This window comes from Phycodurus eques, chromosome 9 (assembly GCF_024500275.1).
Source record: "Phycodurus eques isolate BA_2022a chromosome 9, UOR_Pequ_1.1, whole genome shotgun sequence".
In the NCBI taxonomy this organism is placed as follows: domain Eukaryota; kingdom Metazoa; phylum Chordata; class Actinopteri; order Syngnathiformes; family Syngnathidae; genus Phycodurus; species Phycodurus eques.
In genome coordinates this window covers 29,768,727-29,796,165 of record NC_084533.1, presented here as the reverse complement: position 1 = coordinate 29,796,165, position 27,439 = coordinate 29,768,727, and the positions used below count along the sequence as shown (strand labels likewise).

The following is a 27,439-nucleotide window of genomic DNA, read 5'->3' as shown; positions in this document are numbered from 1 at the left end:
GAAATCCGGTCTTGTTTCATGTTTTACTTCTTGTGGATTTGTTAGCATGTGCGCGAGATTTCTGTATGTCTTCGGCCGACGTGCTCGGATTCTTCTTCACGTCATTGAGCATTCTGCACAGTCGTCTTTCCAGGACGGCCACCCCTCGGGAGAGTAGCAACGGTAAAACGGAACTTTCCCTATTGACAGGCACAATCTGAACATCAAGGCTTTTCGAGATACTTTTGCGAGCCTTTCCAAATTCATGAAAGTTAATTGTTTATTTTCGGTCTTCAGAGAACATGGGGCAATGCTTCTTGAGAATAGAAAACTCAGAACTGGTCTGTTTTTTAATAGGGCAGGGCAGTTTTACCCAGCGCCGCCAATCTTGACACACTGATTGGACTCAGGTGGGCTGACTCGTAACTCGATTTGCTCTTGGAGAGGTCGTTTTTGTGGGCTTCGCATACATTTTGGCTTCGCATACATTTTTACATGGTGTGTCCAATGAAAAGATGCTGTGTTACTTTAACAGACTGTGCTTGTCTTCAATGAGCGTTGTAGGAGGTCTTTTTGCAGTAGTCCAGCACATTCCAAACGGTTTGCATTCTTTTTCTTGCCACTCCATAATAATATGTGGAGTGGATACAGTCATGTAGTAAGTGGGGTAGTTATCTAAACATGCAGTGTACATGGGTCTGTAATTGGACCAATAACAGGAAAGACACTTGTAAAAAAATATTCTAAACGTTTTTTTCACGGTACCTTTGTTTTCTACGGGTAAATGTCTCCCATGCTCACTCATGCCACTTCTTTTTGTTGACTTTGCTTTGATTCGATATAGTTTGTTTCACGATTTGTCAAGTTGACCTGTTCCATGTTCAGGTCTTGTCTGTTCATTTGGTTTTTGTCTTCACCTGTTCTCGTCAGCCCTCTACCTCGAGTCGAGCAATCGCGTCTTGTCCAGGTGTTCCCGTTGTCTCGTCGGTTTTGCTTGTATTTAGGTCTCCGCTTTCTTTCAGTCCTTATTGGATCCTTGAAGTCTGTTGCTGTGAATCACCAAAATGTCATTTGCATCGTCACAAAAACTTAATAGCAGACACATAACGGTGAAGACATTTTGGCATTCGAAGTTTGAAAAATATGACTTGAGAACATTTGTTTTCCTAGAAACAAGGATGAGCTTTTGGTGGATAATAACTGGCAATAATTCTCATATCGGTCAAATTCATTGATTTTCAAAAGGAAATTCAGTGGTCCATGTGTTTACTGTCATTGATTACATGATATGAAAATGAGCCATATATGATGTAGAGGATGCGGCACAAAGTGGTGTGTCACAGGAAGTTGAATTTGTCTCTAATTGGGCTCGTAAGAAAAGGGGCACGGCCCAAGCCCAGGCCTGTAACCCAATCCGCTCGGCGGTGCCACCTTCCGAGACCTTGCTTTGTTTCGCTTTCTTCATTTTTGCTTTTTGTCAGCCCGTTATGTTGAAACGAGGGCAAGGGGCGGGGCCGGCACCCAGGTCGCCATGGCCAGCTGAACACGGACTCGCGTTTTCATCCTGTGTGACGGCGCAGGAAGGGGCGGGGCCACGCGGCTGCTTCCGCTCTCCTTGTTGGCTCACCTTGGTTCACCTCCAACACACGCACGCGCGCGCACACATCTAAAAAAAGTAGTGACAGACCTACACACACAAACACACCTACGCTTACACACTCACCTTGCACATACACTGCACGCAAAAACACCTTATGACACACACACCTACACAAACAGTGAGACACACACACACACGCTGAGGCCCGCCCCCTTGTGGAAGTGTGACGTCAGCAAGATGGCACCACCTTGCTGTCACATCACAACACTCTCAAAAGAAGATATTCATAAATATTCATCCATCCATTTTCTGTACCGCTTCTCCTCACGCAGGTCGTGGGCGTGCTGGAGGCCATCCCAGCGATCTTCAGGCGAGAGGCGGAGTACACCCTGAACTGGTCGCCAGCCAATCACAGAGCACAGATAAGCAAACATCCATTCACACTCACATTCACACCTAGGGACAATTAAGAGTCTTCAATGAACCTACCACGCATGTTTTTGGGATGTGAGAGGAAACCGGAGTACCCGGAGAAAAGCCACGCAGGCACAGGGAGAACATGCAAACTCCACACAGGCGGGGCCGGGATTTGAACCCCGGTCCCCACAATTGTGAGGCAGATGTGCTAAACAGTCGCGCACTGTGCCCCCCATAAATATTCATAATCAAGAAAAACGCAACACACACTGTGTGTGTGGGGTGAAAAAGACGAAACACAGATAATCAAAAGTTTAGCAACAGACACACGCATGCACGCCTGCACACACACACACACACACACACACACACACACACGCAGGTTGAATGGCGTGTGAGTGTGTGAGTCACTTCAGTGGTCGTGTGTGTGCGTGTAATCCCCCTTCAATGGACCCCCTTTCGTCCCCCTTAACCCCCCCCCCCCACCGCCCCCTCCTTGGCCCTCACACTTCTTTTGGGGATAAACCAGGATTTCGGTTGACACCATGACTCCACACACACACACACACACACGTGGGTCGACACACTCAAAGTAAAATGACCCCACGCACGCGACACAACAATGCTGAACAAGCATTTGTCTGTAGAGCCAAGATCTAGATATAGTTGTCCTCGAACTTTCAACATCCTACTTCTATCTCTGCTAGATCTATCTGTCTTCAATCTATTTATCTATTTTCAAGGTCAAGCCCAGTATTTGTTCCCATGAAATTTTTCTCGTGTATTCCCGAAAGTCTTTTCGTTTTTCTTGGCTATACTGCGCCGGCACGGTGACCGCCCTGTTAGCACATCTGCCTCACAGTTCTGGGGACTTGGGTTCAAATCCCGGCCCCGCCTGTGTGGAGTTTGCATGTTCTCCCCGTGCCTGCGTGGCTTTTCTCCGGGCACTCCGGTTTCCTCCCGCATCCCAAAAACATGCGTTGTAGGTTCATTGAAGACTCTAAATTGCCCGTAGGTGTGAATGTGAGTGTGAATGGTTGCTTGTTTCTATGTGCCCTGCGACTGGCTGGCGACCGGTTCAGGGTGTACCCCGCCTCCCGCCCGTAGATAGCTGGGATAGGCTCTAGCAGCCCGCAGCCCGCGTGAGGAAAAGCGGGAAAGAAAATGGATGGATGGATGGATGCCTATTCTACTTCCAGTACGTGAATGTGAGTGTTTGGTTTTTTGTCCAATCAGATTTGTGTTGCCATGTGAAAGTAATCTGCCCGGGGCCTTCGCCACAGGTCGTGTTGGCTCGTGAAACCTGAGTTCTATTCGGAATGGGACTTTTTCTTTACCCAATCACATTGCAAATTTGTCCTTCGTGATGTCAGTATATTGCAGTCCTCTGATTGGTTGGTCAAAGCAAAACCTATTCAACTAGCGAAACACATCTGTAGCGATCTACACGCATGAATACATTCAATTACCAGTATCTTTGGTGAGTAGGATGTATTTTGTGTTATTAGTGTCGTAGATAAATAGACGGCTCAAATAAGACACAGACAGACGGTCGGAGGTGACGATCTGATCTCACGTCTAACCGCGAACGTGGTCCTCGAGTCCTCGCTCCCTTACGACGTTTCGTTGTGTTCTTGCTTCTCCGACGCGCCCTGATGGACTCACAGGTTGGAGCGGCGGAGGAGGCTACGCCGGTCACAAAAGAAAAGAGAAGTTCCTTGTGTGGAGCACAATGGCGTCCGAGGGACACTCGGGGCGGTCGGCGGACAAAAAAACAAGAAGCAACTCTCCGACGCGAGGGCCGGTCGCCCGTCGGACATCAATCGCCTCGGCATTAGCATTAGCATTAGCATTAGCATTAGGGCCGACACTTCAGTCTGAAGGTAGCCTAGCGTTTTCAACGGAGCACAAACCCAAACGGTCGCGGAACCGTCACGATGTCACGATGACGTCACATGCCCACGGCGACGTCACGATGACGCCACGTGACCATGAGGACAGCTTGTCCGTACTCGAACGTTTCACAACGTCGAGTATTGCTTGCTGAGATTATCAGTGACAAGCAACAGCATGAACGTTCCATTCTACGCGTGTGTTCTGTTCTGTTTCATTCTATTGTACTCTATTCTCTTCTGCTGTATTTTGTTTGCTTGCTTTAGGGCTGCAACTAACGATTATTTTGATAATTGATCAATCTCTCAATTCTTTTTTAAATTAATCCGTGAATCGGATTCAAATAAAAATGTCCATCACTTGATTCAACAACAGAACATTATTTCACAAATATAAATTGATGATGATTCAGTTCCCGTTCTGGTCCGTAACATCCGTCAGAAAATCGGCAAAAACGTCGAGTACAAACAGATGTTTGTAAAGGTCTTATTTTGAGAAAACACAAAGATAATCAGTCTGCTTTGATGGAGGACGACCGAAATCACAGAATATTTACTGCTGAAATTCAGAGGATTTGGACAATTTCAAGTTACACAAGGTTTCAAATCGATTAATCGATGATCAAAATAGTGTCCATTAATTTTTTAGAATAGACATCGTTCATCGTCGCACCTCTACATTGTATTGCAGTTTGCGGTATTCGTTTGTGTTGTATCACATGAAAAGGTTACAGGGGAAAGATGAATGTTGACGAAGGACAGCGGTTCTTAGCCTGGGTCCCGTCGAACCCCCAGGGTGGCGATCACTGACTTCGCGCAGACCAGACAGAGACGAGGAGAAACCTAGCAGGCCAGAGAGGAAGAGAGTTAAAGACGCGGAAACGCCGCTACGAAACAAAACATCGAGGTTTAGAACAAAGAAAACCTCCAAAAAAACAAAAAACGGCTCAGATGAAAGAAAAGGAATATTAGTTGGACTTGACAAGTTGAAAGGCAACAGCAAAAGTACATTTTCATTGAATTGAATCATCGTTTTGTTTTTGGTGTGAATTGCAGGTTTTGTTTTCCTTGTTTTCTTTCAAAAGAGTGATTTTTTGGGAGCAACTGATGTGTGGTTCAAATTGCGCACAAATAAAATATGTCCCTGTTTTGAATTGAATTGAAAACTGCATTTTATTTGTTCAATTGCCAAGGGTTCCCTGAATGCGCCTATGAAACTTGGGGGGTTCAGTACCTCCAACCAGGTTAAGAAGCACTCACGTAGGACAATCGTGTGTGTGTCCACTCCATAAGCAATCATCAAGCTAACGGTGCTAACAGGTGAGCTGTGTGCTGACGTGCGCGTGAAGAAGCGTCCCTAAACCCATCTGTCCTGTCCTTCCCTGTCCTGTCCTGGCTTTCTCAGCTTCTTTTAGCGTGCTGACGGGACCCGCGGCCCCCAAACACTTAGCTGGTCTGGGGGGCGTCGCCCCCGTCGGTCCCCCAATTGTGTCTGTGCATGCCAAAGCAAAGCAAAGCACTCTCTCTATAGTTTTTTGATTGGCTTTCAATCCCCTGACACCCACACCGTTCTGCATGGCAGCTCTGTGTGTGCGTGCGTGTCTTAGTGAGGAGATTCTGTGAGGGGGGGGCACAGAGGTGATTTTTTTTTTTAGGGGGAAGTAAAACAGAGCCAGATGGGGCTGATTGTTGCTTTCTACGCAAATTAAAGAGAGAGACATCTGCACAGAGATGGACGACACAGACAATTAACACACACACACACACACACAAGATATGAACAAGTGTGTGTGTGACAGACTAGCATGCAGACATCCAGCCAGGTCCACATTACAAAGGAGTGTGTATCTGTATGTGTGTGTGTGTGTGTGTGTGTGTGTGTGGTTGTGAGATGACACGTTTGGCAAAGTGAAGTCAAAGTTGAAGAAATAAAAGAAAAAGAGGACAATTCACAGCTTCAGCTGAGGTCAGAGGTCACTGTATAGAAGAGCACAATGAAGGATTTAATGTGAGGGACCCCTCAACCGTCCCCCAATACACACACGCACGCAGACCTTGTGTGGGAACACAAGGTCACCATGAGTATAAATTGTCTTCATTTCTGTGCATACGTGCGTGTGTTTGTTGATACATACAGTGGAACCTCAATAGAGCAAACTAACAGGAGCGGAGGGTCGTCCGTTATAGCCGCTTGTCCGTTTTATTGAAGCGCTTTTTTGTGGCCATATGCATCCATAATACTGTACAGTACAAAATTATTGTTTTGTACTTTTTTCTTGGCCTATAAGTGTAAAGTTATTGTAAATCAATATTAATACAATTGAAAAGATGAGAAAACCTTTACATTTTATCTAAATTTAGCACGCTTAGGGTGACATTCTTGACAGAGTCATCATAGGCAAATCGAGGTCACTTTCATGAGCCGCGAGGAATTAGTACGCTTCCTAGTTCCAAATCCGTTGGCACAGACAAAAGGCTCAACAAAAAAGTCTGTTACTGTACCCGAAAATAGCACGTTCCAGACTCCAGAGACTTGGGTCTAGTATTCCTGAGTTCAAACTGCCGCCATGCCGCTCTCTCTCCGTGCAGCGCTCTATGCACAATAGACGATAGATAGAATTATCATCACCGTGGCCGCCACGTCAAATGCGTGGCCTGAAAATCTGCCACATTCAACATGGCCACTACATGGGGACATCTTTTCAACTGGATCTAGTTATATTTTACTGTATATCTGTGACCCGGAAATACGTCAGTCTCATTCTCTGCCTGCTTTGCGTCACAGTGGCCAATTCTGGAACTGACAGACTATGTCAATGGAAGTTTAAGTGACAAACAGAAATGATTTTTGGACACATTGTTCAGTCCCGACTGGCCGTTTTATCTGAGATGTCTTATATCGGGGTCTGTAAAGTGTTCCCTCGCTATATTACGCTTCACCGGACTATTGCTATATTAGTCATTCAAACCGCTCGAATTGATAGAGGACTATGCATCTTTTTGCACAATTGTCAAAAATAAAACAAAATGTACCAGCATTACCAGATTACGAGCAACCTTTTATTGCTCAGTGTTTTTTCTCAATGTCTTTCTGTCTCCAAAGTTTTCTCGGTCAATTGTCTGTCTGTTGTCGTACTAGAGTGGCTCCAAGTATTGGAGACAAATTCACACTTCCTAGCCTAAAACATTAAAATATTAAAAAAAAAAAAATGCTAATGCTAACACATGATTGGAAAGGCAAAAATAACCCTTTAAGCAACAGATATTTGAACAGACACGGTACAGCAACACATTTAACAGTATTCAGTCATATATTCTTTACCCTCTGCGAGGAGTTGAGACGTCCGTTCTGTACGGACAGCTAAGGTGACCAAGGAGTGCAGCAGCACAATGGCTATTGTGTGTGTGTGTGTGTGTGTGTGTGTGTGCGTGTGTGTGTGTGTGTGTGTGTGTGAGAGAGAGAGAGACCTGAGGGCATTTAGTCACTTAGTGACAGACTTTAGTGGTTTCAGTTTTCTTGTTGAGGGTCTGTTTGGGGTTGGCGGGGAGGAGGTGCGATGGGGGTCACATGAGGGCAAACGTCATCAGCGCCAGGTGTCCACCCCGCATCACGTGACCCCCTTACCGAATGACCTTGACTCCAAGCAGCAGCACTCACACCGACTGACCTGCCAGCAAAAAGACAACATGGACAGGAAGTCCCTGCAGACGACAATCACACAGGAAGTCCCTAGAAGGATACACAGGAAGCCCCTACAAGGATACACAGGATGTCCCTATATGGACACTCACACAGGAAGTCCCTATTATTACAAACAGGAAGTCCCTATAAGGGCACACCGGAAATCACTACAAGGCCACACAGGAAGTCCCGATAAGGTCATACAGGAAGTTCTTATAAGATGACACAGGAAGTCCCTTTTAGCAAAAACAGGAGGTCCCTATAAGGACAGTCAGGAAAGGAAGTGCCGTTGATCAACCAATCAGTGTCAAAATCAGTGTGAGCATGTGTTTCTTCATATGTATTTGTGTGTGTGTCTGTGTGTGAGTGTGTGTTTGTTTGTTGTACTTGATCTGGCTGGGTACAGGTGGGATTTTTCTGTCTCGGGTCAGGTTGACGTTGGGCTTGTGCTGTGCTGCCACCTGCTGCTCATAGTAAGCATTCCAGCCTGCAGAAGCTTAATGTGGCAAAAGAAAACATTTTGATATGACATGAATCATCAAACGATTTCAACATTTGAGCATTAATAGCTGAAATCACCACACAAACTACTGTCACCGTGGTAACCAGGCACTGAAAGCAGTCAAAGGAGAAGTTTTGGGTCCCTTCAACCACGACGACTTTAATTTCACAAAACATGGTTGCTACTTTTGACAATCACCGTTTCATCCAAAAAGGTGACAGGAAGTCCACATGAAAAATGTGTGTGTGCGTGTTAAATTCCACAGGGTAAGCCTGTACATTGATGGCACGGCAGTGCCACCCGCAGGCGTCCATCTGCCATTACATGCATATGATATTTATATCGTGTCAATCAATCGACTCTGCTCTCCTCCTCTTCCTCATCTTCGTCTCGGTCCGCCTTCCCGCCGAAAGCTGAGGACAGTTCCTGTAGGAGGAGCTCCTGAGACGGCGTGCACACGGCCTGAGGCTGAGACGCCGGCTCTGAGTCGGCGTATCCGTGCGGGGCGGGAAGCGGTCGTGCCTCAGGCGGGTCTCGGAGCTCGCGCGTGTCGCCGCCGCCCCCGGACAGGAAGCTGCTCTCCAGGGATTTGAGCACCTGCAGGCCAAAGTCGCCCACCTCCTCGTAGAGCGGCTCCGGAGACTCGGAACGCTCCTTCACGCAGTCCTGATGGACCTTCATCGGCTGCGGATGCGAGGAGACGAGTCAGACCGCTCGGAGCGTTTTCAATTGTTGAAGTTCACCGAGAACCAATAGAGACTCACAAAGAACATGGAGAGCGTCCTGCGGTCGTGAAGCTTCCTCTGTGGACAGGAAACACGCAACGTTTCAAATCCCGACAAAAAAACGCTCGAAAGCCGTGTGAACCGGTTCTAAGTGATGCGGACCAGTTCCAGGTGGCGTGTGAACATGGTAAAAACAGTCTGAACCAGTTTAGTTATAAGTGGTGTTAACTCATTTTGAGGTGCAGCAACTTATTGATTATTGACAACTCATCAATGATCAAATTCAACTACTTTGATAATCGTTAATCATCCAAATCATTATATTCAAATTGTCCAAATCTTCGGAATTTCGGCTTGTCAACAGTCAATATTCGCCAATTTCTGTTCTACATGAAAGCAGACTGATTATCCTTTTGTTATTTTGCTTTTTCCAAAGCGGCACAGTGGACAACTGGTTAGAGCGTCAGCCTCACAGTTCTGAGGACCCAGGTTCAATCCCCGGTCCCGCCTGTGTGGGTTGTCTCCGGGCACTCCGGTTTCCTCCCACATCCCAAAAACACGCATGAATTGGAGACTCTAAATTGCCCGTAGGTGTGACTGTGAGTGCGAATGGTTGTTTGTTTGTATGTGCCCTGCGATTGGCTGGCAACCGGTTCAGGGTGTACCCCGCCTCCTGCCCGATGACTAGCTGGGATAGGCTCCGGCACGCCCGCGACCCTTGTGAGGAGAAGCGGATGGATGGATGCTTTTTCCAAAGGGAAAACAATGATCAACATTTTTTCCAAATTTCTGACAGATGTTACGCACCAAACCTGGAACTGAATCACTCATTCATTACATTCATCTTCTGTTCCGCTTCTCCTCACAAGGGTTGCGGGCGTGCTGGAGCCTATCCAGCTCTCTTCAGGCTAGAGGCGGGGTACACCCTGAACTGGTCGCCAGCCAATTGCAAGGCACATATAAACAAACAACCATTCGCACTCACATTCACACCTACGGGCAATTTAGAGTCTTCAATCAATCTACCCTGCACGTTTTTGGGATGTGGGAGGAAACCGGAGTGCGCGGAGAAAACTCACACAGGCACGGGGAGAACATGCTAACTCCATAAATTTATGTTTGTGCAATTTGAAATAATGTCCTGTCTTTTTAATAAAGAGACTGATTGGTATGGTATGGAAAACTTTAAAAGTGGGCTGCAAACAAGTTTGGAGCGGTAGGAACCAGTTCAAAATGCAGTGTGGGAACCAGTTCAAAGCTGTCGTAACAAAGTAAAAGCAGTGTGAAAACGTTCCAAGTGGTGTTGGTGTAAATAGCAACGTGATCAGATTTGCCCGAAATAATAGCCTGCCCAAAGGCTGAGAGGGGTTGGATTGGCCACTTCAACTTGTGGACATCCTTGATAGTTCCTAAAATGTCCACTCAAAATCCTTTCGCACGGATTCTGGAGCGTTCGTAATCATTCGCTCAGTCACTACTTTGACCGGTTCAAAGCGGCGTGAAGCAGTCGAAAGCGGCACTATCATTACCAGCGTCTGATTGGCTGACAGCATGCCGTGGTTGCTCTCGTCTCCTCGTATGGGCACCAGGGGCATGGTGCCGAACTTCTGCCGGGCGATGTCGGACGACGAGTGACGTCTGAGGACGGGAGGGCCCGGCTCGTCGTTCTGCAACACGGACGCAGATGGAGTCGGTGCGGCCTCCCGTTGTCATGGCGACACGAGCAGGAAACACTGACCTGAGCTCTGAGGAAGCTGCTGACCCAGTCCCACAAGTCGGCCACGTTCGGGCAACATAGGAACCTGCACAGGCGAGAACGCACACGCACGCGCACGCGCACGCACACGCACACACACACACACACACACACACACACACACACACACACACACACACACACACACACACACACACACACACACACACACACACACATATAGTATTCATGTGCTCGTGTAAAATGTCTTCCGCTAGTTGGTCAACATGCGTTTGGGCACTTACAGCTGATGTTTGTGTGACATCACAGTGAAGCCCCACCTGCAACCGCAATCAACCAATCAGCTTCGCTTAGCGTGTGTCTGTGCGTGTGTGTGTGTGTGTGTGGCGGCGGTCACCTCGTCGGCGCTTTGAGTTTCCTGCGGACCCCTATGTAGACTTTCATGGTCTTCAGAGACCACTCCTTCTCTGCTTTCAAGCTCTGAAAGTCAAAAATAAGCAAAGATCAGCTCACCTTGGACCTGACTGGAGAGTCCATCAGTCCGTCCCTTCATCCGTCCCAACAGTCCCCATCATTCCGTCCAGCCGTCCCATTAGTCCCCATGAATCCATCTATCCATCCGTCAGTCCCAATAGTCCTCATCACTCTGTCTGTTTGTCCATCAGTCCCAATAGTCACCATCAGTCCGTCCGTCTGTCTGTCCGACCGTCCCAATAATCCCCATCAGCCTGTCCACCCATCCGTCAGTCCCAATAGTCTCCATCAGTCTGTCCATCCGTCAGTCAGTCCCAATAGTCCCCATCAGTCTGTTCATCTGTCCGTCAGTCCCAATAGTCCCCATCCGTCTGTCCATCCGTGAGTCCCAATAGTCTCCATCAGTGCGTCTGTCTGTCCGTCCATCGCAATAGTCACCATCAACACGTCCGTCCGTACCTTCTTGTCTTTGAGCAGAAGTAGTTTGTTCTTCTTGATCTGGAAGCTTCTCTCCTGGAATTTGTTCCCTTGAAGCAGTTTGGGGGGCTCCTCGCGACACCTCAGCACACCAACCTTCATCAGGTCACTCTTGTAGGCTGAAGGTCACGCACCCGGGTCAGCGTCATGCCAACTTTCTTGCACGTGCGTGTGTTTGTGTTGACATGTACTGGACCTACAGGTGAGAATGTTGATGCCGTCGCCTTTCGGGACCCTCTTCACTACCAGGTAGGCGGCGCTCGGGTCGGCCATCTTGCACCACTGAAGTGCCTGTTCCAGAACTTTCTCTTTGGGATGCAATGGACGCTCTGCAGATGCACAAACACCTCACTAGTGTGTGTGTGTGTGTGCGTGCGTGCGTGTGTGTTGCGGTCGACGCACCAAGCTGTCCGTCATCGATAACCTCAAATGTCATCCAGACATCTTTGTCTCCAGCGGGGATGTTCCTCATGTATAGGACCTGATTGGTCAGCTCCTCGGCACACATGCTGGGTGACACCTGGAGTGAGTCAAGGGAGGTCTAAAGGCTGTTACCATGGTAACAACAGCCAATGTGTATATTGTGAATGTGTTACTTTAAGGGTGATGCAGCTGTCTGGCATCTTCGTCTCCAAGTAGACTTCAATGATCAGATCACCCGCCTGAGACAACTGAAGACACACAACCATCACATTGACTTCTCTGTCTTCAACATGGACTCCCCCCACCCTGACAAGCGATTGGCCTAACATACCTGAGTGTCTTTCCAGGAGGTGATGAGGCTGATCTCCAACTCCATCTGATTCTGGTGCTCCTCATCGATCTGACAAGGAACAAAAAGTCCAATCAGGTGTGGACTTGGAGAGCGGACTCACAAAGTGGACTCTGGAGAGCAGACTCAGAGAGTTGTACTCACATCGAAGACGTACAAATAGTTGTCAATGAGATCTTCGATGATCTTCACTTCGTGTTCTCCTTTGCCGTCCGTCTGGAAGAGGCTGGGAGCGAAGAGCAGCGACAGGTTCTTGGTACACATCTGGTTCAGGTCGGCACATTTCTGGACCCTGACAGGACCAATCAATCATGATCACGTGACACCCACAGTAAGCCATGCCTGGCCAATCAAAACTGACCTGTAGAGGTGACTGATGAGTGCAGCCAGAGTCATCCTGTTGACCCGTGGAAGCGTCCGGATGATCTCCTTGTAGTGGTCTAACCTCGAACCTTTCAGCTGGATTTCTGAGGCGTAAACAGGAGAGAACTCTTTGTGAATCCTGGCGCATCACCCTACGTTTGGCGCGGCAGTCAGGAAGTAGACTTACTAGCGGCCCCCTGCCACAGCGGGTGGAGGTCAGCCATGAAGACTGGGTCATCGATCTCCCTGAAAAAGCGCTTGAGGACGTCCGTTACATCCTCAATGAAGTGGTCTCCGATGCGTAGTTTGACGTTGCGAGCATCTTTTCGGAACTCCTCCATGAGAAGTTTGATTCTAGACTTGGCTCCATTCTTGCGATAGATCCCCTCATGGCCCAGACCTGCGGATGTCCACACGACAGCTTGAGACGCTCTGAAGGCGAGACCTGAGACCCGCCCCCCAGCATACTCACCATACTGTGTGACGAAGGCAATGCAGCTGTCCACGATTATGGGGATGTCGTTCCTGCTTAGCTGCTGCTCTTGCAGGGCATTCCCCTTGCCGCCGCTGGCCCGCTGGATGTCCAAGTACCACAAGCTGAAGTCGGTGCGGCCAACACCCTGCAGGTGGAACGTCCTGAAACAACGGCAAGCTCAAACCACCAAGACTGGAAGTGAAACAGCTGAAGCCAAGGTCCACTCACCTCCCCTTCTCCACCAAAACGAGGATGTCTTTCTTCTCCTGGTTCTGGCTTTCTGAAGTGACACCTTCAAAACAAACAGTCAGCCAGACAGAACCTGGATGTGGTCTCGAGAAGACTTTCTTCTAATGGACACTGACTCAGCTCCTGAAGACGCTTCAGGTTGATGATGTCTTCTGCGGCGCCGTCATTTTGGGGACAGATGAAGAGGTTGGACTTCTGCAGGACAAAGTGTGCCTCCTTCCACTGCTGAGGGTCCAGCATGGCTCGGTACCGCAGTCGTCCAATGCGTTCGAACTCCCGAGTCAGCAGACAGTGACAGCTTATCGGCGTAGCGGCCTAGAGAGCAAACACGACAACGGCTCTTTCTTCAGCCCGTTAAAAGAACGTTAACGATCAGAATATCGTGATTGGGCTGAGACGATAAGTGAAGGCATGCGAGATTAACTAGTCAAGAAAATGATCAAACCTTCCCGATTGCACTGGTCCAGGCGTGGAGAAGTTCGGCCGTCTCCACACCAAACTGATAAACTTTGTCTGAGGTCAGATACAACTCGAAGGTGTACCGGAACCTGAGCGGGAAAAACACTCAGTTGATTGCGGATTTCGCTTCGATGCCAGGTGGTACCAACCAAACACATCACCTGTCCACAAAGCAGTTATTGTTGAACGAGTCGGGTCGGCTGACTCCCAAACACACGACGTCCTTCAGGCTGATCTCCATGCATGCTTCTGCCGACCGCTCCGACTGGTAGAAGAGCAGCGACTGATCCATGGAGCACCAGAACTTCTGGAAGTCTGCTGCAGTTCATAAGACAGGAAGTGAAGCAAACAATCAGCCGCGAAGGAACACAATTTGTCAGGACTACAACACCAACCTTCTCGATATCGGCGGGACAGCGTCCCTCTGCTAGCGCAATTGGACCTGAAGAGGAAGCCCGAATGAAGAACTGTCTTCATGATCTCATCATAGATGCCAGGATCTGCAGGACCAGATCACAGAAAATTCCATTGTCCATCCATCTATTCTCTATATCACAAGTCCTCATTAGAGTTACGGGTGAGCTGGAGCCTATCCCAGATGACCGTGAGCGAGAGGCAGGGTACACCCTGGACTGGTCACCAGTCCATCACATGGCACATCTTAACATGCATGTTCTTGGAATGTGGGAGGAAGTCGGAGTTCCCGGAGAAAACCCAAGCAAGCACAGGGAGAACATGCGAACTCCACACACGAAGGCCAGAGCAGAGATTCAAACCCTGAACCTCAGAACTGTGTGGTATATGCACAGACCATTTGTCTGCCATGCTAAGGTTCAATTGTATTTTAGTAATTGTAGGTGTTACATCTGTAGTAACAGTCCCGACCCGAGGTGAGGTAGTGATCTAGCAGGTCTCTGGTTGGTTGATGTCCGTGAGTGGTGGTGGTCAGGTGATTGGATCTGGCTTCAGAGAAGATGTGAGTAACAGTTTTGAGGAGTGTGTGTTCGGAGACCGCACAACATAAGACCTGAAGGTCAAAAAGCAAAAAACAGTAGTAAGGAACACAAGTCATTGTAGTGCAAACATCCGAGTGCTTCAGGGGTGGCGTAGACTTAATTATCAGAACTTGCTATCATCATGTCACATAAAAAGAACTCCTGCTGAAGTACTTCCTGTCATGTAGAGATGTGTACCTTCAGTAGCTGCTCCTGGCTGCTGAAAGCGGGATGGTCCAGTCGGAAGCGTCCTTCTCGGTACTTCTGACCGATGAACTCTCGCCTTTGACTTGGCGAAGCGTCGCAGGCCAGCTCGTCCGACTGGGACAAGTGGGCAGCCCAGAACTCGTTAGCGCAGTCGTTACCCAGCATGATGAAGAGCTGCCAAGAACAAGACCAATCAAAGACCTCCAAGTGTTTTCAGGTTTTGAACTGGTTCAGGTCTCACCTGCACGATCTGGTTGCTCCACACGCTGGTGTCCAGTTTCACACTCTGGACTTTGGAAACCATAGTGCCCAGACCTCTGTGTTGACCTGTACACAGCAATTGAATTACATAATTATGAAAGTCAACCATGCTCTCATGCTTCCTGTTAGCATTTAGCTAATGCGGGCATACCGGCACAGTTCTTGCAGATGACCACACACAAGTTGATGGAGGCCCAGTCGGGGTTGACGGCCCGGCAGTCGGCACACGTCCGGTTGGAGCGGTTGGACCAGATCTTCTCGGCCACCTCGTAGTCCGACAGGGTCTCTGTGATGGCCTCTTGCAGCGCCTCCATCCAGTCCCGTTTCTCCCGGTCCGAGTCTGCCGTGAAGCTGGAGAAGCGGACAATAAGAGGTTATCGCCGTGGCAACCGACTGATGAAGGGGAAGTCATACCTGAAGGTTCTGTAGGGCGTGATGAGGTCGAAATTTTTGTGTTTCCCATCTCGGATGGTGGCACCGCAGGCTTCAATCATCGTAATGCCGATCCCAGTACGAAAACACTGAAACCGTCCAAGGAGAGATATCATACATATATGGCTGGAAACCACGGCAAGTTCTGTGAGGAACCACATCAAGTTCAGAGCGGCCCAGGTGCTAACGAGCAGCGTATGTGATGTGTCAGTACCGAGGCGTTGAGGTGTTCCGTTGACGTCACCTGTTGGCTTTTGTGGAGCCAAATCTGCTCTGTGTTTATGGCCACATAAACTTTGGACTTGGTTCCTTTCAGTTCCAGGAAGCCGTGTTTCTGACAGTGAGGACCAGGACCCAACCAGCGCCGCCCGAACACCAGTTGGTCTCGGACGTGGTCCTGCAGTGTAGAAACCCAACGCCGCCTCAGCACTGACACACACGCACCCACACGTACACACAGTATGGCCAAAGTCAGCAATTAATCAATTCTCCTGTGTGTGTGTGTGTGTGTATATATCTATATCTATACATATATCTATATCTATCTACATCTATATAGCTATATATATATATGTACCTTCATTATCAGCCTTAAAAACAAAGGTCCGCTGACTCGTCACTATTTCAAATTTGTTGTCTTTGGAGGGGGGGGCCCTCTGGATGGCAGCCAATGGGATGACTCCTTTAGGGTACACATCCTGAAAGAGGCAAAGACGACAACGAAGCTGGAGATAGAGATAAAGATGGTGCATGGACTCAAACCTTACCTTTTCATTTCCAAAGTACATGAGATTTTTTCCGTCAAACTTGACAAAGCGCTTCTGGAAAACATAGTTCCTAAAATAAAAGCACAAATATCAAATATCAAAGCTGTGGAAAGTGAGAAAAAGAGAAACACACACAGTCAAGAAGAAAGAAGGATTTAAAATGAGGAGAAACGGGAGAGGACCAAAATGATGACATGCACAATGAGAGTGTGTGCTGAACTTTCAACCCTGAGGCACGCGCGGGCACACACACACACACACACACACACACACACACACACAGGTTCAACATCTGCAATGCCCCCCCCCCCCCCCCCCCATAGTTTAAATCAAAGCTCCTCTGCGGGTTTCTTCTACCCGGCGTGACCAGCTACAAACAGTAAATGAAACGCACCCCTGCGGTGACAGTTTGTCCAGCCAACCGCTGATAATGGGCGTGGCCCTGTCACCGGGGGATGTGTAGCTGGCGTACGGTGAAATGGTCTGGTCCTCATCGCCGTCCGGGGACAGCATGGGGCTGCAACCAGGAGAATGAAAAGCACAGTCAGACCAGCGCGCCTTCACAAACCCGAAGATCACGTGACTCTTGACTAACATCCTGCACATTACATTACACCTTGTTGACAGTTGATTTACCCATGATCCTCAGCGCGCTGCCATTCCCACCTCCTGGTTTCTCCGTCTCGTCTCGCATCATTCTGAGCCAGAAGACAAATGAAACAAATAACGTGTGTGGATGCTGACAGCAAAATGGCGGCATGGCATTCTCACCTCGCTGGCGGGGGTGATGACTCCGCCTCTTTGGAAAGGGCTTTCGGAGTAGGGACTGATGACATCATCAAGGTCAGTTGGATCATCTGCAAACATAAACGTGGAGCTGCAGTGTGAACACGACGATGTCACGATGAGGCATCGCGACATCCCACGCACCTCTGGCCGATCCCGACGAGTTGTTGCTTGATGTGGCGCCACTGCCAACAGGATTCAAAATAAAGCAATCATCATCAGATCAATAAGCTTCATTGATTGGGTGATTGGCTGATTGATTAGTTGGACAAACCTATTTATCTGGTTCCTCTGTTTCCCGTCAGCTGTTTGTCGCGGCGGCGGCGGAGGGGCAGATGCCGCAGTGCCCCAGTAGATGTCATTGGAGATCATCTCCATCCTTCCGCCATCACCGAGGCCCGATCCGGACCACCGGGAGGATACGGACATCCTGCTGTCGTCATGGTGACCAGGAGACGAAGGTGAACAGGAAGCCGGAAGTGCAGCAGAAAGAGGAGCAGGAAGTGTTTGGTTGTAGTACGCTTGCGCATGAGACGAAGGCAACGGGCACGCTGCGAGCTCAACCATACGGGTGACCCTCGGGGGAACGGGCGGTAAGGAAATGCCTGACCTGCCGACAGGCGTCGCCTCGTCCTGCCGGCCGGGCGTCTGCTTCTGCTCTGAGTTGACGCCGTGGAAAAGCGGGAAACAGATGGACTCCTGGGAAAGCCTCCTGTGGGGGGACAGGACCACGTCCGGCGCAGGAGGACGGAAGTGAACCGGTGCGGTACGCCGCCGGTTAAAAACGGTTCTTGGTTTGGGCACCGGCTTCAGCATGGCAGCCGGGTCGGAAGCCGAGGTGTTCCTCAACGCTCCCGAGCCGCAGCGAGCTCGCGACAACGTCGGCGACGGAGACAACGGTAGGTCCGTCACGGAATGGTGTCGTTCGGCCGCCGCTCTCTGATTGGCCACTTGAGCTACCCGCCTCTGGACGTAAGACAGAAGCCTCAGGATCCGTTTGCGATGCCCGGTGGCCGTGATTCCCAAGCTGACCAGCGCGTCGTGATCCAAGTGGACCACGTCGGCGGCCAATAGGAGGCCGGCTCTCTGGAAGGAGACGTGGTACCTGCACAGAACAGGAAGTAGGGACCGTGTGAATGACTGTGGAACAGCTCCTGCCTTGTTTTTCTGCAATGAGTGACCTCTGACCTCTCCAGATGGATGGCGGCCAGAAGCGTTTCCACTGCCGTGTTAGCATCCAGCGTCGCCATGACGACCATCGCCAGCGCCATCTCCTGATGCCATCACAGCGTCATTACCAGCCGCGGTGACCCATCGGCATTGGGACCTCCTTCTACTTCAGCTCCATGTGACAAAACATGAAGTTGACATGTTAGCACACCGTCAAATGTCACTCACATGTTAGTGTCGCAGGAAGTTACTGAAACACGTTGCTAACATGTTAGCATAGTTTGAAGTGACCAAGACAATCCGACTACCAAAATATGTTGCTAGCCTATTAGCAATGCAGGAAGAGATGACAATGTGTTGGCAACATTTTAGCATATAAGGAAGTGACCCCCACGTTTTTGCTAACATGTTAGCATAGCAGGAGGTGACAATAAAAACTATTGTAACATCATGACCAAATGATTTTAGCTTAGCAGAAAGTGACCAACAAAATACATCGGTAGCATGTTAGCATTGCAGGAACTGACTAAAACATGTCATTAATGTAGCAAGAAGTGACCAAAACATGTCGCTGTTGCTAACATGTTAGCAGAGCAGCAAATGATGAAAAACATGTGGTTAGCTTGCTCTTTTAAGGCATAATTGATGTTTTATTAAACATGTTTGATGCAAAGGATTCGGTTCCATTGATTGGGATGATGACTTCATGCATGCTAACACAAGACGGATATTGTTACAAACACGCACACACACAAGCGAGGTGTTGTTAATCATCATGTGTAGAGGGCTGAGCTCGGCCCTCCCGAGGACGGGGGGAGGTGAGAATGGCGGGGGCGGGGGGACACGTTCTGAGACAAAAGGAGTTCTGTTCCTTCGGTTCTGTTCTACTCAGTCACGTGACACGGCAGGAACAAGAACCTCAAGGCCTCGTTTTGTTCCCCACGCTCACATTTCAACACTGTCCAAACATGTTACCGAGGCGACGGCTGACAAACAACACCACCAATCACAGTGGGAGAACAGGTCACGTGACTCAGCAGGAAATAAACGCACCTCAACTTCCTACACACACACACACGCGCGATATAATGTTGCACCTGTGCATGTGTGTGTGCGTGCGTGTTACGTGATTGGTCAAGTGGACATTGGGAAGCTGGCAATTTAGAGTCTTCAATCAACCTCGCACGCATGTTTTTGGGATGTGGGAGGAAACCGGAGTGCCCGGAGAAAAGCCACGCAGGCACTGGGAGAAATTGCAAACTCCACACAGGCAGGGCCGGGGATTGAACCCCGGTCCTCAGAACTGTGAGACAGACGCTCTAACCAGTCGCCCACTGTGCCTCATGCTGTGATGTTCTGTTGAATATTTTTATTGAAGTGTATACCAGAAGCGTCACTGATGGTGTAGTGGTCCACTCGCCTGACTTTGGTGCAGGCAGCGTGGGTTCAGTTCCCACTCAGTGGCGGTGTGAATGTGAGTGCGAACGGTCGTCCGTGTCTATATGTGCCCTGCGACCGACTGGCGACCAGTTCGGGGCCTTTCGCCCGAAGTCAGCTGGGAAAGGCTCCGGCGCCCCGCGACCCTAACCAGGATAAGCGGTGCTGAAAATGGATGGATGGTATACCAGAAGCAAGACATTCATACATATCCAGAGGCTCACAGACGCCGACATCAGTCGTATACACCAGAAAATTTTAAGTTGCTTATTTTTCTAACCAAATAAGCGCACACACACACACACACACACACACACACAAAACCTTAAAGTTATTTTTTTTTAAAAAGGGGGAGGGGGTGTTATCCTGTTGCAAAGAAGTCCCAAAAAGGGAATCACTTATTGTAGAACCCCTTCTTGAATACCTAATTTTCTCTACTTTTAAAAAGAACGTAACACCACTGATGCCCTGTGTGCATGAGGCAGCAGTTGTAGATTTCCAGTTAAGGAGGAGGTGACGTTTAGATATCACAGACATCAGTAATATCTGGGAGGAAATTGCACCAGCCTAGTCTTTGAATAATGGCATCTAAATACAACTTTGAACCGAAGCGGGCACAGATGGAGGTTTTGTGAATGCGCCTCAGTACAGAGTCCCACCAGCACTCATCCAAAACAAGCCCAATTACGCTTCATAAATTCTGGAAATTAGAGACGTTTGTCAATGATGGAGTTGCAGGAGTTCAGGTGGAAGTTGGAGAACACAGACTTCCTCACCTGAAAATATCGAAAAAGATGGCAGGATGGAAGGTCAAAGTCAGCAACCAGGTCAGAGCAGAGAGCAGAAGACCCCTTCGTTATAAAGACGCGAAACACATTTCAGTCCCTTCTCCTGCCATACGACAAACGTGGTGTCAACAAACACAGCATTTCTTAACGGTGAAGTCAATTTCAACTGCATATCTTAAGGGTTGCTGTGATGTTGGGCAACAATGTCACGTTACGATGACGTCACGTGTTGTAATGCCTTCACAATCTGGTCTCTCGGTCTTGGTTTTGGGATTGAACTGCTTTTCTTCAACTTGATGAATGACAAGAAGAACAAGGAGAAGCACTGCTTGGGGAAACAACCAAAACCTTCAATTCATGTGACTCACCGACCGACCCCCCCCCCCCCCCCCTCCCCCTTGCTCGTGTTAAGATTTGAGCTTTTTCCATGTTGTGCTTTGAAACAGTTGCAGACCTCCTCTGTGGTTTTGGCTGTCAAACGTATTGAAAAGAACATTTAAAACGAAGAGAGAATGCTCCTCAACTGTTCAACCTTCAATCAAAACAGATTTTTATAGTCTTGGTCTTGCCTCTGGTCTCTCCACTCCCAAAAGTCTTGTTCTTGTCTTGGTCTCTGGGAGTTCTGGTTCGGGCAAGTCTTGGTCTTGGATGGTGCGGTCTTGTGCAAACGGCTACAGTGATGTCATACGATGATGTCATACTTCGTCACCGTGTTACAATTATGTCATGCGACAATGTCACGTTGTCCGTGTCGCGGGCCGGGGTCGCACACGCGGCGAGCTAGAGAGCAAAGCTGCTGATTGGTCCTCCAGGAAGCGGCCAGAGGGAGAGAAAAAAAACGCCTTGGACAGGAAATGGCCAGCGGATGCCCATGACATCACAACAGGAAGTTTTCAACAGGAACATGCCGCCTTACAACATCCTCTTACTGTGTGTGTGTGTGTGTGTGTGTGTGTGCGTGTGTGTATGTGTGAGTTGGTAAAGGAAAAGGAGGTGTTCGCTTCCTTTGTGATCTCCTTTTAGGACTTCCCACAATTCCTTGCAGGACACAAACACACACATTTTTACGAGACACCTGAAACTGACAACCAGTAAAACCAGTACACCAAGCAGTAGTGCCAATTTGAGTAGGGGCACATGATGCTGACCTTTGACCTACACTGAAAAAAATGGACTTAATTGGATCAGTTGCACATGAATAAAATGTATCCAACTGACGTACATGATTGTATTATTTTTGTGGTAAGGAGAGAGTCAACCGATGTACACGTAATTAAGAACTTCGAGCTGTCAAACCAGTAGAACCAATACAATATCAATAAATCCATCAGTAGTCAACCTGTTCACGTAAAACATGCCCTAGTCCAGTATTTCATGAAACCAGCACCTTCAGTAAGGGTGCTAAAACCAGGACAAGTGCACTGGAACTGCAGTGGGGTGGAATTGGATTATTTTTGACAAAAGGAGGAGAAAAGAATGTCAGTTGAGCACATTTTATTATGTGCGAGCAATGGACGCGTACGAATGGAGTCAAGTGAAATGAGTTTTTGTTGTTGTTGTTGTTGTTGTTGTTGTCATCAAGTGTGTTGCAAGTATTTGAGTTAGTAATGAATGGAAGAATGCTGTGGCAATGTATGCACGTGTGATATGTTGTACTCAATACTTGTATTGTTGATTACAACATGTGGACCCCAGCAAGATAGAAGCTTATGGAGAGGCAAATAAACAAATCGCTTTTTGCACCACGTTTGGTACACGACAAGTTGGTGTGACATTTGACAAACCAGTACATTAAAACTAGCAGAACAAATACAACCGGTGAGAGCAGCAAACCACTAAAGCCAGTAGAACCAGTCATAGCAGAAAATGGAGCCAGACCAGTAAAACAGGATCGGTCACTCACTCCAATCGTGCTCGCGCTGCTCCTCTTCCCCGGTTCGCCCGATCTGCTCGCAGACTGAGCCCGGAACCCCAAGTCGATCCACAGCCACACCTACTCGGGTTCTGCGAGTTCTGAGCGCTCTGATTTTGGACGTCAACACGCCTTCCCCCGCGGCAAACGGGACGCACACTACTTCCGGATTCTCCACATTTCAAAATAAAAGCCAAACATCGGTTACTTCCCGTTGTTGACCGACACGACCTGCAAGAACAGGAATGCTTCAGTTTTTCTTCGTATCATCAGTCACAACACGTGTGTTACAGGGAGCAACAAGGCATTGTAAGACTACATCTGTCATCAAATCAGATTCGATTACAACCAAAATATGGTGTGAAATAGCTACACTGCGCCGGCGCGGCAGACGACCGGTTAGCACATCTGCCTCACAGTTCTGAGGACCGGGGTTCAAATCCCGGCCCCGCCTGTGTGCAGTTGGCATGTTCTCCCGGGCACTCCGGTTTCCTCCCACATCCCCAAAACAGGCGTGCTCGGTGGATTGAAGACTCGAAATTGCCCGCATAGGTGTCAACGTGAGTGCGAATGGTTTGTCTGTTTGTTTGTTTGTATGTGCCCTGCGATTGGCTGGCGACCAGTTCGGGTGTAGCCCGGAGTCAGCTGGGACGCCCCTTCGCTCTTTCATCCCAAATGTTCTTTTCTTCCTTTACTGTTTCATCTTTGCGGACGTCTCGACCGGCGACATGTTACAGAATACTTTGAAGTGCTGTCAGGTGACGTGATGCGTTCATATTCAAGGAGTTTCACGGTCATACCGACACACATTTACACAAGATGTTGCACCAAAATGACCCAGATTAGGCCAATAAATCTCAAGACCTGTGAAATGTACACAAAACAAGAAAATAAGACAAGATAAAAAAGATAAGACGACTTCTTGGCAGTTGTGAATGTGTGCAAAGGTGCAAACGCAGTTAGGGTTCGGATGCAGCCAAAACACAAATGCGCGAGGCTTGAATGGCACGTAATATTTGCATTCTATTTCCAAGGTCCTTTGAACTCGCAAAGAATTGAAGTGTTCGTTGTAGGCACGGGGGTGCTGATGTCGGGGCTACGGAGCACCGTTCGGGTTCAATAGTCTCCCAGCTTTGGGAAAGAAGCTGGTGACCCTGCATCGCATGCTGTGGAGCCTCCTGCTCGAGGTGGGAGAGGGATGATGCAGAGTGCGCCCTTTTGAAGAGGTCTGTGGCGGTGGGGAGGCCGCCCCCCACAATCTTTGTCAAACGATGACGAGACCAACCAAGTTTCGCTCGGCCGCCGCTGCTGCGCGGACGGGAAGCGAGTGCCTCGGAGCTGGTGGAGTTTCCTTTGCTTTGCTTTGCTTTGCTTTCCTCCTCCTCGCCGCCAAAGACAATCAGAAGCCTGCAGACAGGAAACAGGAAGTGGCTGAGACAATGTGGAGTCGGCCGTAAAAACAAAGTGAGGAAGTCACACTTGACTGGACACCTCAGAGATTCTCTTTTGCCCCCACAAAGTCAACTTAGCATCGCGTTAGCAACCTGATAGTATCCCCTCAACTTCACGTGAGCGTTACGTTAGTTCGATGTTAGCATCACGTTAGCATCCCACGTTAAAGGGATAAAAGGACAAAACAATCATGACGCTAACATGTTAGCGGAGCAGGTAGTAACCACGACACGTTAGCATGTTGACATTCAATCTTCGTTTATTTCCTTTAAGTACAAATCTTCACATTTAAATTTCTTGTTTACCTTTGTCTTGAACACTCGACAACAAAAGTTACTGGAAAAGTCGATTCTTTTTTTTAAGGAACACCAAGAAAAATAGATAAACGTGTGTTTGTGTGTGCGTGTGTGAGTGAGTATACAGTGAAAAAAACGTGATGATGTGATGTCATCAACAGGGGCCGTCCTTCACGATCACAATATCCAACTTCTTCTCCCTGCACAAACACACACACGCGCACACGGTCACATGACGGCACATGGCCAGGAGAGAGTGTGTGTGCGTGTGTTTGCGAAATTGTGCGTTCCGGGCGTAAACCAGAATGCTTTGCAGCCAGCGTGAGGCTCTCAAGCGCAAAGTGAACAGCAGCGGTTTGATTCGTGCTCCAGGGCGCCCCCTACGCTCCGCCACTGTACACGACCATCAGGCTTATGCTGTACAGTATGATGAGCACTTACCATTAGTTTTCTGCTATGGTATGTTACAGCTCAACATTTTACGTCTTGAGGATGTGTTACGATTAAAGATGCTCAGTTACGCGTAAGGTCCGACGTGTTACGACCATGTTCCGAAGTTTTACATCTCGATGTTGTGTTACGATTAGAGATGATAAATTACGCGTACGCGCCGATGTTTGATGATCCGCTGATGAACTGGTTGAGGTTTTACAACTTCAGGGTTTCTCAACTGGTGGGTCGGGACCCAAAATTGGGTCACAGATTTATTATGGGTGGGTCGCAGACACTTTTCACAGTACCGATATAATATTATGATAGGATATAATGCAAAGAGGTGTTACGACAACCGGGTCATTTGTTACGACCGTAGTGTGATGCGTTACGAGTCATGATGATGTGTCGCGATGTGTTATGAACATGTTGTAATGTGTTATTACAACCGGTCGACGTTTTGTTCCAACAAGCATGTGAGGATTTGTTTGAAAACGTGAGCTGGCGAACGCGCTCCGGCAGCATCCGGCCGCCGGCGCCGCGCGTGCCACAACTCACAGTCTGTGGACGCACAGAGCGCATTCGTTGGAGTAGGTGACGCCGTCGCTGCCGCACACGGGCGAGTAGTTGAGCGGGCACGCTCGGGTCAGGGTGGTACCGCCGCACTCGGGCTGCAAACAAACGAACAAACAGACAGACATCAGCGGCGCTCGGACCGGCCGGCCCCGAGCGGGAAAACGTGACATCAGCAAACATCCGATCGTGTGTACGCAAAGCTCTTTCGGATGTTCAGAGTGCAAAGGTCTGAAAACCGGTTTCGTTGGCTTGGTTTGGATTCGATTGACTTTGTCTCGTGTTGTGTCAGGTTTCCTGTCACATGTTCACGTCGTCTGCTCGTTTGGATTTTGTCTCCAGCTGATCTCGTCAGCCTTGTTCCTCGTGTTGACCAATCAGCTCCCTCCAGCTACTGGCGTCTTGTCCAGGTGTGCCTCGTTGTCTCGTCAGTTTGCCGGTTTCTTTCGGTCCTTGTCGGATCGTCGTCGTCACACGTCGTGTTCCTGAGTCCTGCGTGCCAGTTTCCCCTCGTTCTTTCGTGCTGACTGTTAAGTTTCTCCGTCTTTACTCGTTACTTTCAACCTCGTTTTCTGGACGTTGTTCATTTGGAGTCTGCTTCCATGTGCCCACTTTGCCTTTTGGTTTTTAGAGAATAAATCCTCCTTTTTTTTGGCTTCCTTGCTCCTCTGCATTTTTTCCATCCGCCCAAAATCCTGACACGAAACGAAGGAGAAAATGTCTCACCCTCCTGAAGTCGCTGGATTTGTCCTCAGCATCTGAAAAGCAGAATCATCTTTGAAGATGTTTGATCATGATTGCTGGCCGGATGTTTTAAAGGGAACTCACGTGCGTGGAGGACAAGCATCACGCAGATGAAGAGCAGCTGAAGCGCACGCCGCATGCTGACGAGATCGGACGAGACCGATGTGAGCGCGGTGGCGACATATACACATATACATATACCCGGACGAGCGCCCGCCACGCGCGCTCGTGTTGTGACGGCGCTTTTGTGCGCGTCTAATCTCGGGATAAACGCTGCTCGCCAAATCTGCTGAGCCGGCACAGAAACACAACAACAACCCAGCCAGACAAAACACACACCACGAGACGCTCCACACCGGCCGTCTGCTTTCACGTCAACAGCTTTGTGTGCGTGTGTCTATGTGGGAATGACAACACACACACACAATTCATCGACAATGAATACATTTTTCAGATTAGTCAACCACTATTTTGAAAATCTTTTTTTTTTTTTTTTTTTTTTGAGATGACTTCAGCCTCCCAGGAGTAAATATTCTGATTTCTGTCGGCTTCCATGAAAGCAGATTGATTATCTTTGGCTTTTTTCAAAATAAGACATTTGCAAACACCTGCTTTTACTTTGGAAAACAATGATCAACATTTTCGCCGAGTTTCTGAACGATGTTACGGACCAAACCAGGAACTGAATCATCCTCTATTTGTGGAAAAATAATAGTCAGTTGAATCTATTACACTGTAAAAAAAAAAAAAAAAAACAAGTAACCGGGCTGGCTTAAAATTTGGAGTTAAGAGACCTAAGGATTTCTAGTTATTGGCACTTCCATGTGAGTTGATGCCACTTACAATAATAAGTTAAATTGATTAATATGAACGTGATAAACAGTTAGCTCAACTTGATATACTAAGTTCGACTAATAAGGAATTTTAAGGAAATTTAAGTTGTATGAACTAAACGCGCGGCACGGTGAACGACTGGTTTGAGCGTCTGCCTCACAGTCCTGAGGTCCGGGGTTCAATCCCCGGCCCCGCATGTGTGGAGTTTGCATGTTCTGCCCGTGCTTGCGTGGGTTTTCTCCGGGCGCTCCGGTTTCCTCCCACATCCCAAAAACATGCATGGTAGGCTAACTGACAACTCTAAATTGCCCGTAGGTGTGAATGTGAGTGCGAATGGTTGCTTGTTTGTATGTGCCCTGCGATTGGCTGGCGACCAGTTCAGGGCGTACCCCGCCTCCTGCCCGAAGATAGCTGGGATCGGCTCCGGCACGCCCGCGACCCGCGTGAGGAGAAGCGGCTCAGAAAATGGATGGATGGATGGATGGATGAACTAAATGCCGAGTTGAGGTGACATTGCATTACAAGTCCAACCAACAAATATGTATTTTTTTCATGTGTTTCTCAAACAAG

General features: G+C 48.6%; 2 protein-coding genes across 10 annotated transcripts; both read right to left on the bottom strand.

Moving 5' to 3' along the window:
* Positions 1-8,199: 8,199 nt before the first annotated feature.
* arap3 (ArfGAP with RhoGAP domain, ankyrin repeat and PH domain 3) lies at positions 8,200-24,385 on the bottom strand. Of its 8 annotated transcripts, none has more exons than XM_061685614.1 (36): positions 24,296-24,385; positions 22,530-23,945; positions 18,420-18,573; positions 17,506-18,336; positions 17,376-17,416; positions 17,217-17,302; positions 17,082-17,143; positions 16,840-16,962; positions 16,446-16,515; positions 16,256-16,403; positions 15,923-16,107; positions 15,661-15,767; positions 15,398-15,597; positions 15,227-15,312; positions 14,977-15,159; positions 14,669-14,810; positions 14,179-14,283; positions 13,945-14,101; positions 13,770-13,872; positions 13,441-13,639; positions 13,304-13,367; positions 13,073-13,236; positions 12,788-13,000; positions 12,599-12,704; positions 12,382-12,529; positions 12,220-12,288; positions 12,062-12,136; positions 11,868-11,985; positions 11,666-11,794; positions 11,448-11,584; positions 10,912-10,994; positions 10,799-10,834; positions 10,536-10,599; positions 10,327-10,464; positions 8,837-8,875; positions 8,200-8,756 (listed from the first exon to the last, which is right to left on the bottom strand). In XM_061685614.1, the coding sequence occupies exons 3-36, from the start codon at positions 18,500-18,502 to the stop codon at positions 8,424-8,426; spliced, it is 4,827 nt and encodes a 1,608-aa protein (XP_061541598.1). In that variant the 5' UTR covers positions 18,503-18,573; positions 22,530-23,945; positions 24,296-24,385; the 3' UTR covers positions 8,200-8,423. The 8 variants fall into 8 exon arrangements, with proteins under 8 accessions (XP_061541598.1, XP_061541603.1, XP_061541604.1 ...); XM_061685619.1 differs by lacking the exon at positions 24,296-24,385 and having other exon boundaries at positions 17,506-17,664; positions 17,842-18,336; positions 22,530-24,143; XM_061685620.1 differs by lacking the exon at positions 24,296-24,385 and having other exon boundaries at positions 17,506-17,661; positions 17,842-18,336; positions 22,530-24,143.
* Positions 24,232-26,387, bottom strand: LOC133407576 (probable pancreatic secretory proteinase inhibitor). 2 transcript variants are annotated; one of them, XM_061685622.1, is made up of 4 exons: positions 26,120-26,387; positions 26,018-26,049; positions 25,292-25,389; positions 24,232-24,486 (listed from the first exon to the last, which is right to left on the bottom strand). In XM_061685622.1, the coding sequence occupies exons 1-4, from the start codon at positions 26,172-26,174 to the stop codon at positions 24,441-24,443; spliced, it is 231 nt and encodes a 76-aa protein (XP_061541606.1). In that variant the 5' UTR covers positions 26,175-26,387; the 3' UTR covers positions 24,232-24,440. The 2 variants fall into 2 exon arrangements, with proteins under 2 accessions (XP_061541606.1, XP_061541605.1); XM_061685621.1 differs by having other exon boundaries at positions 25,277-25,389; positions 26,120-26,381.
* Positions 26,388-27,439: the final 1,052 nt, after the last annotated feature.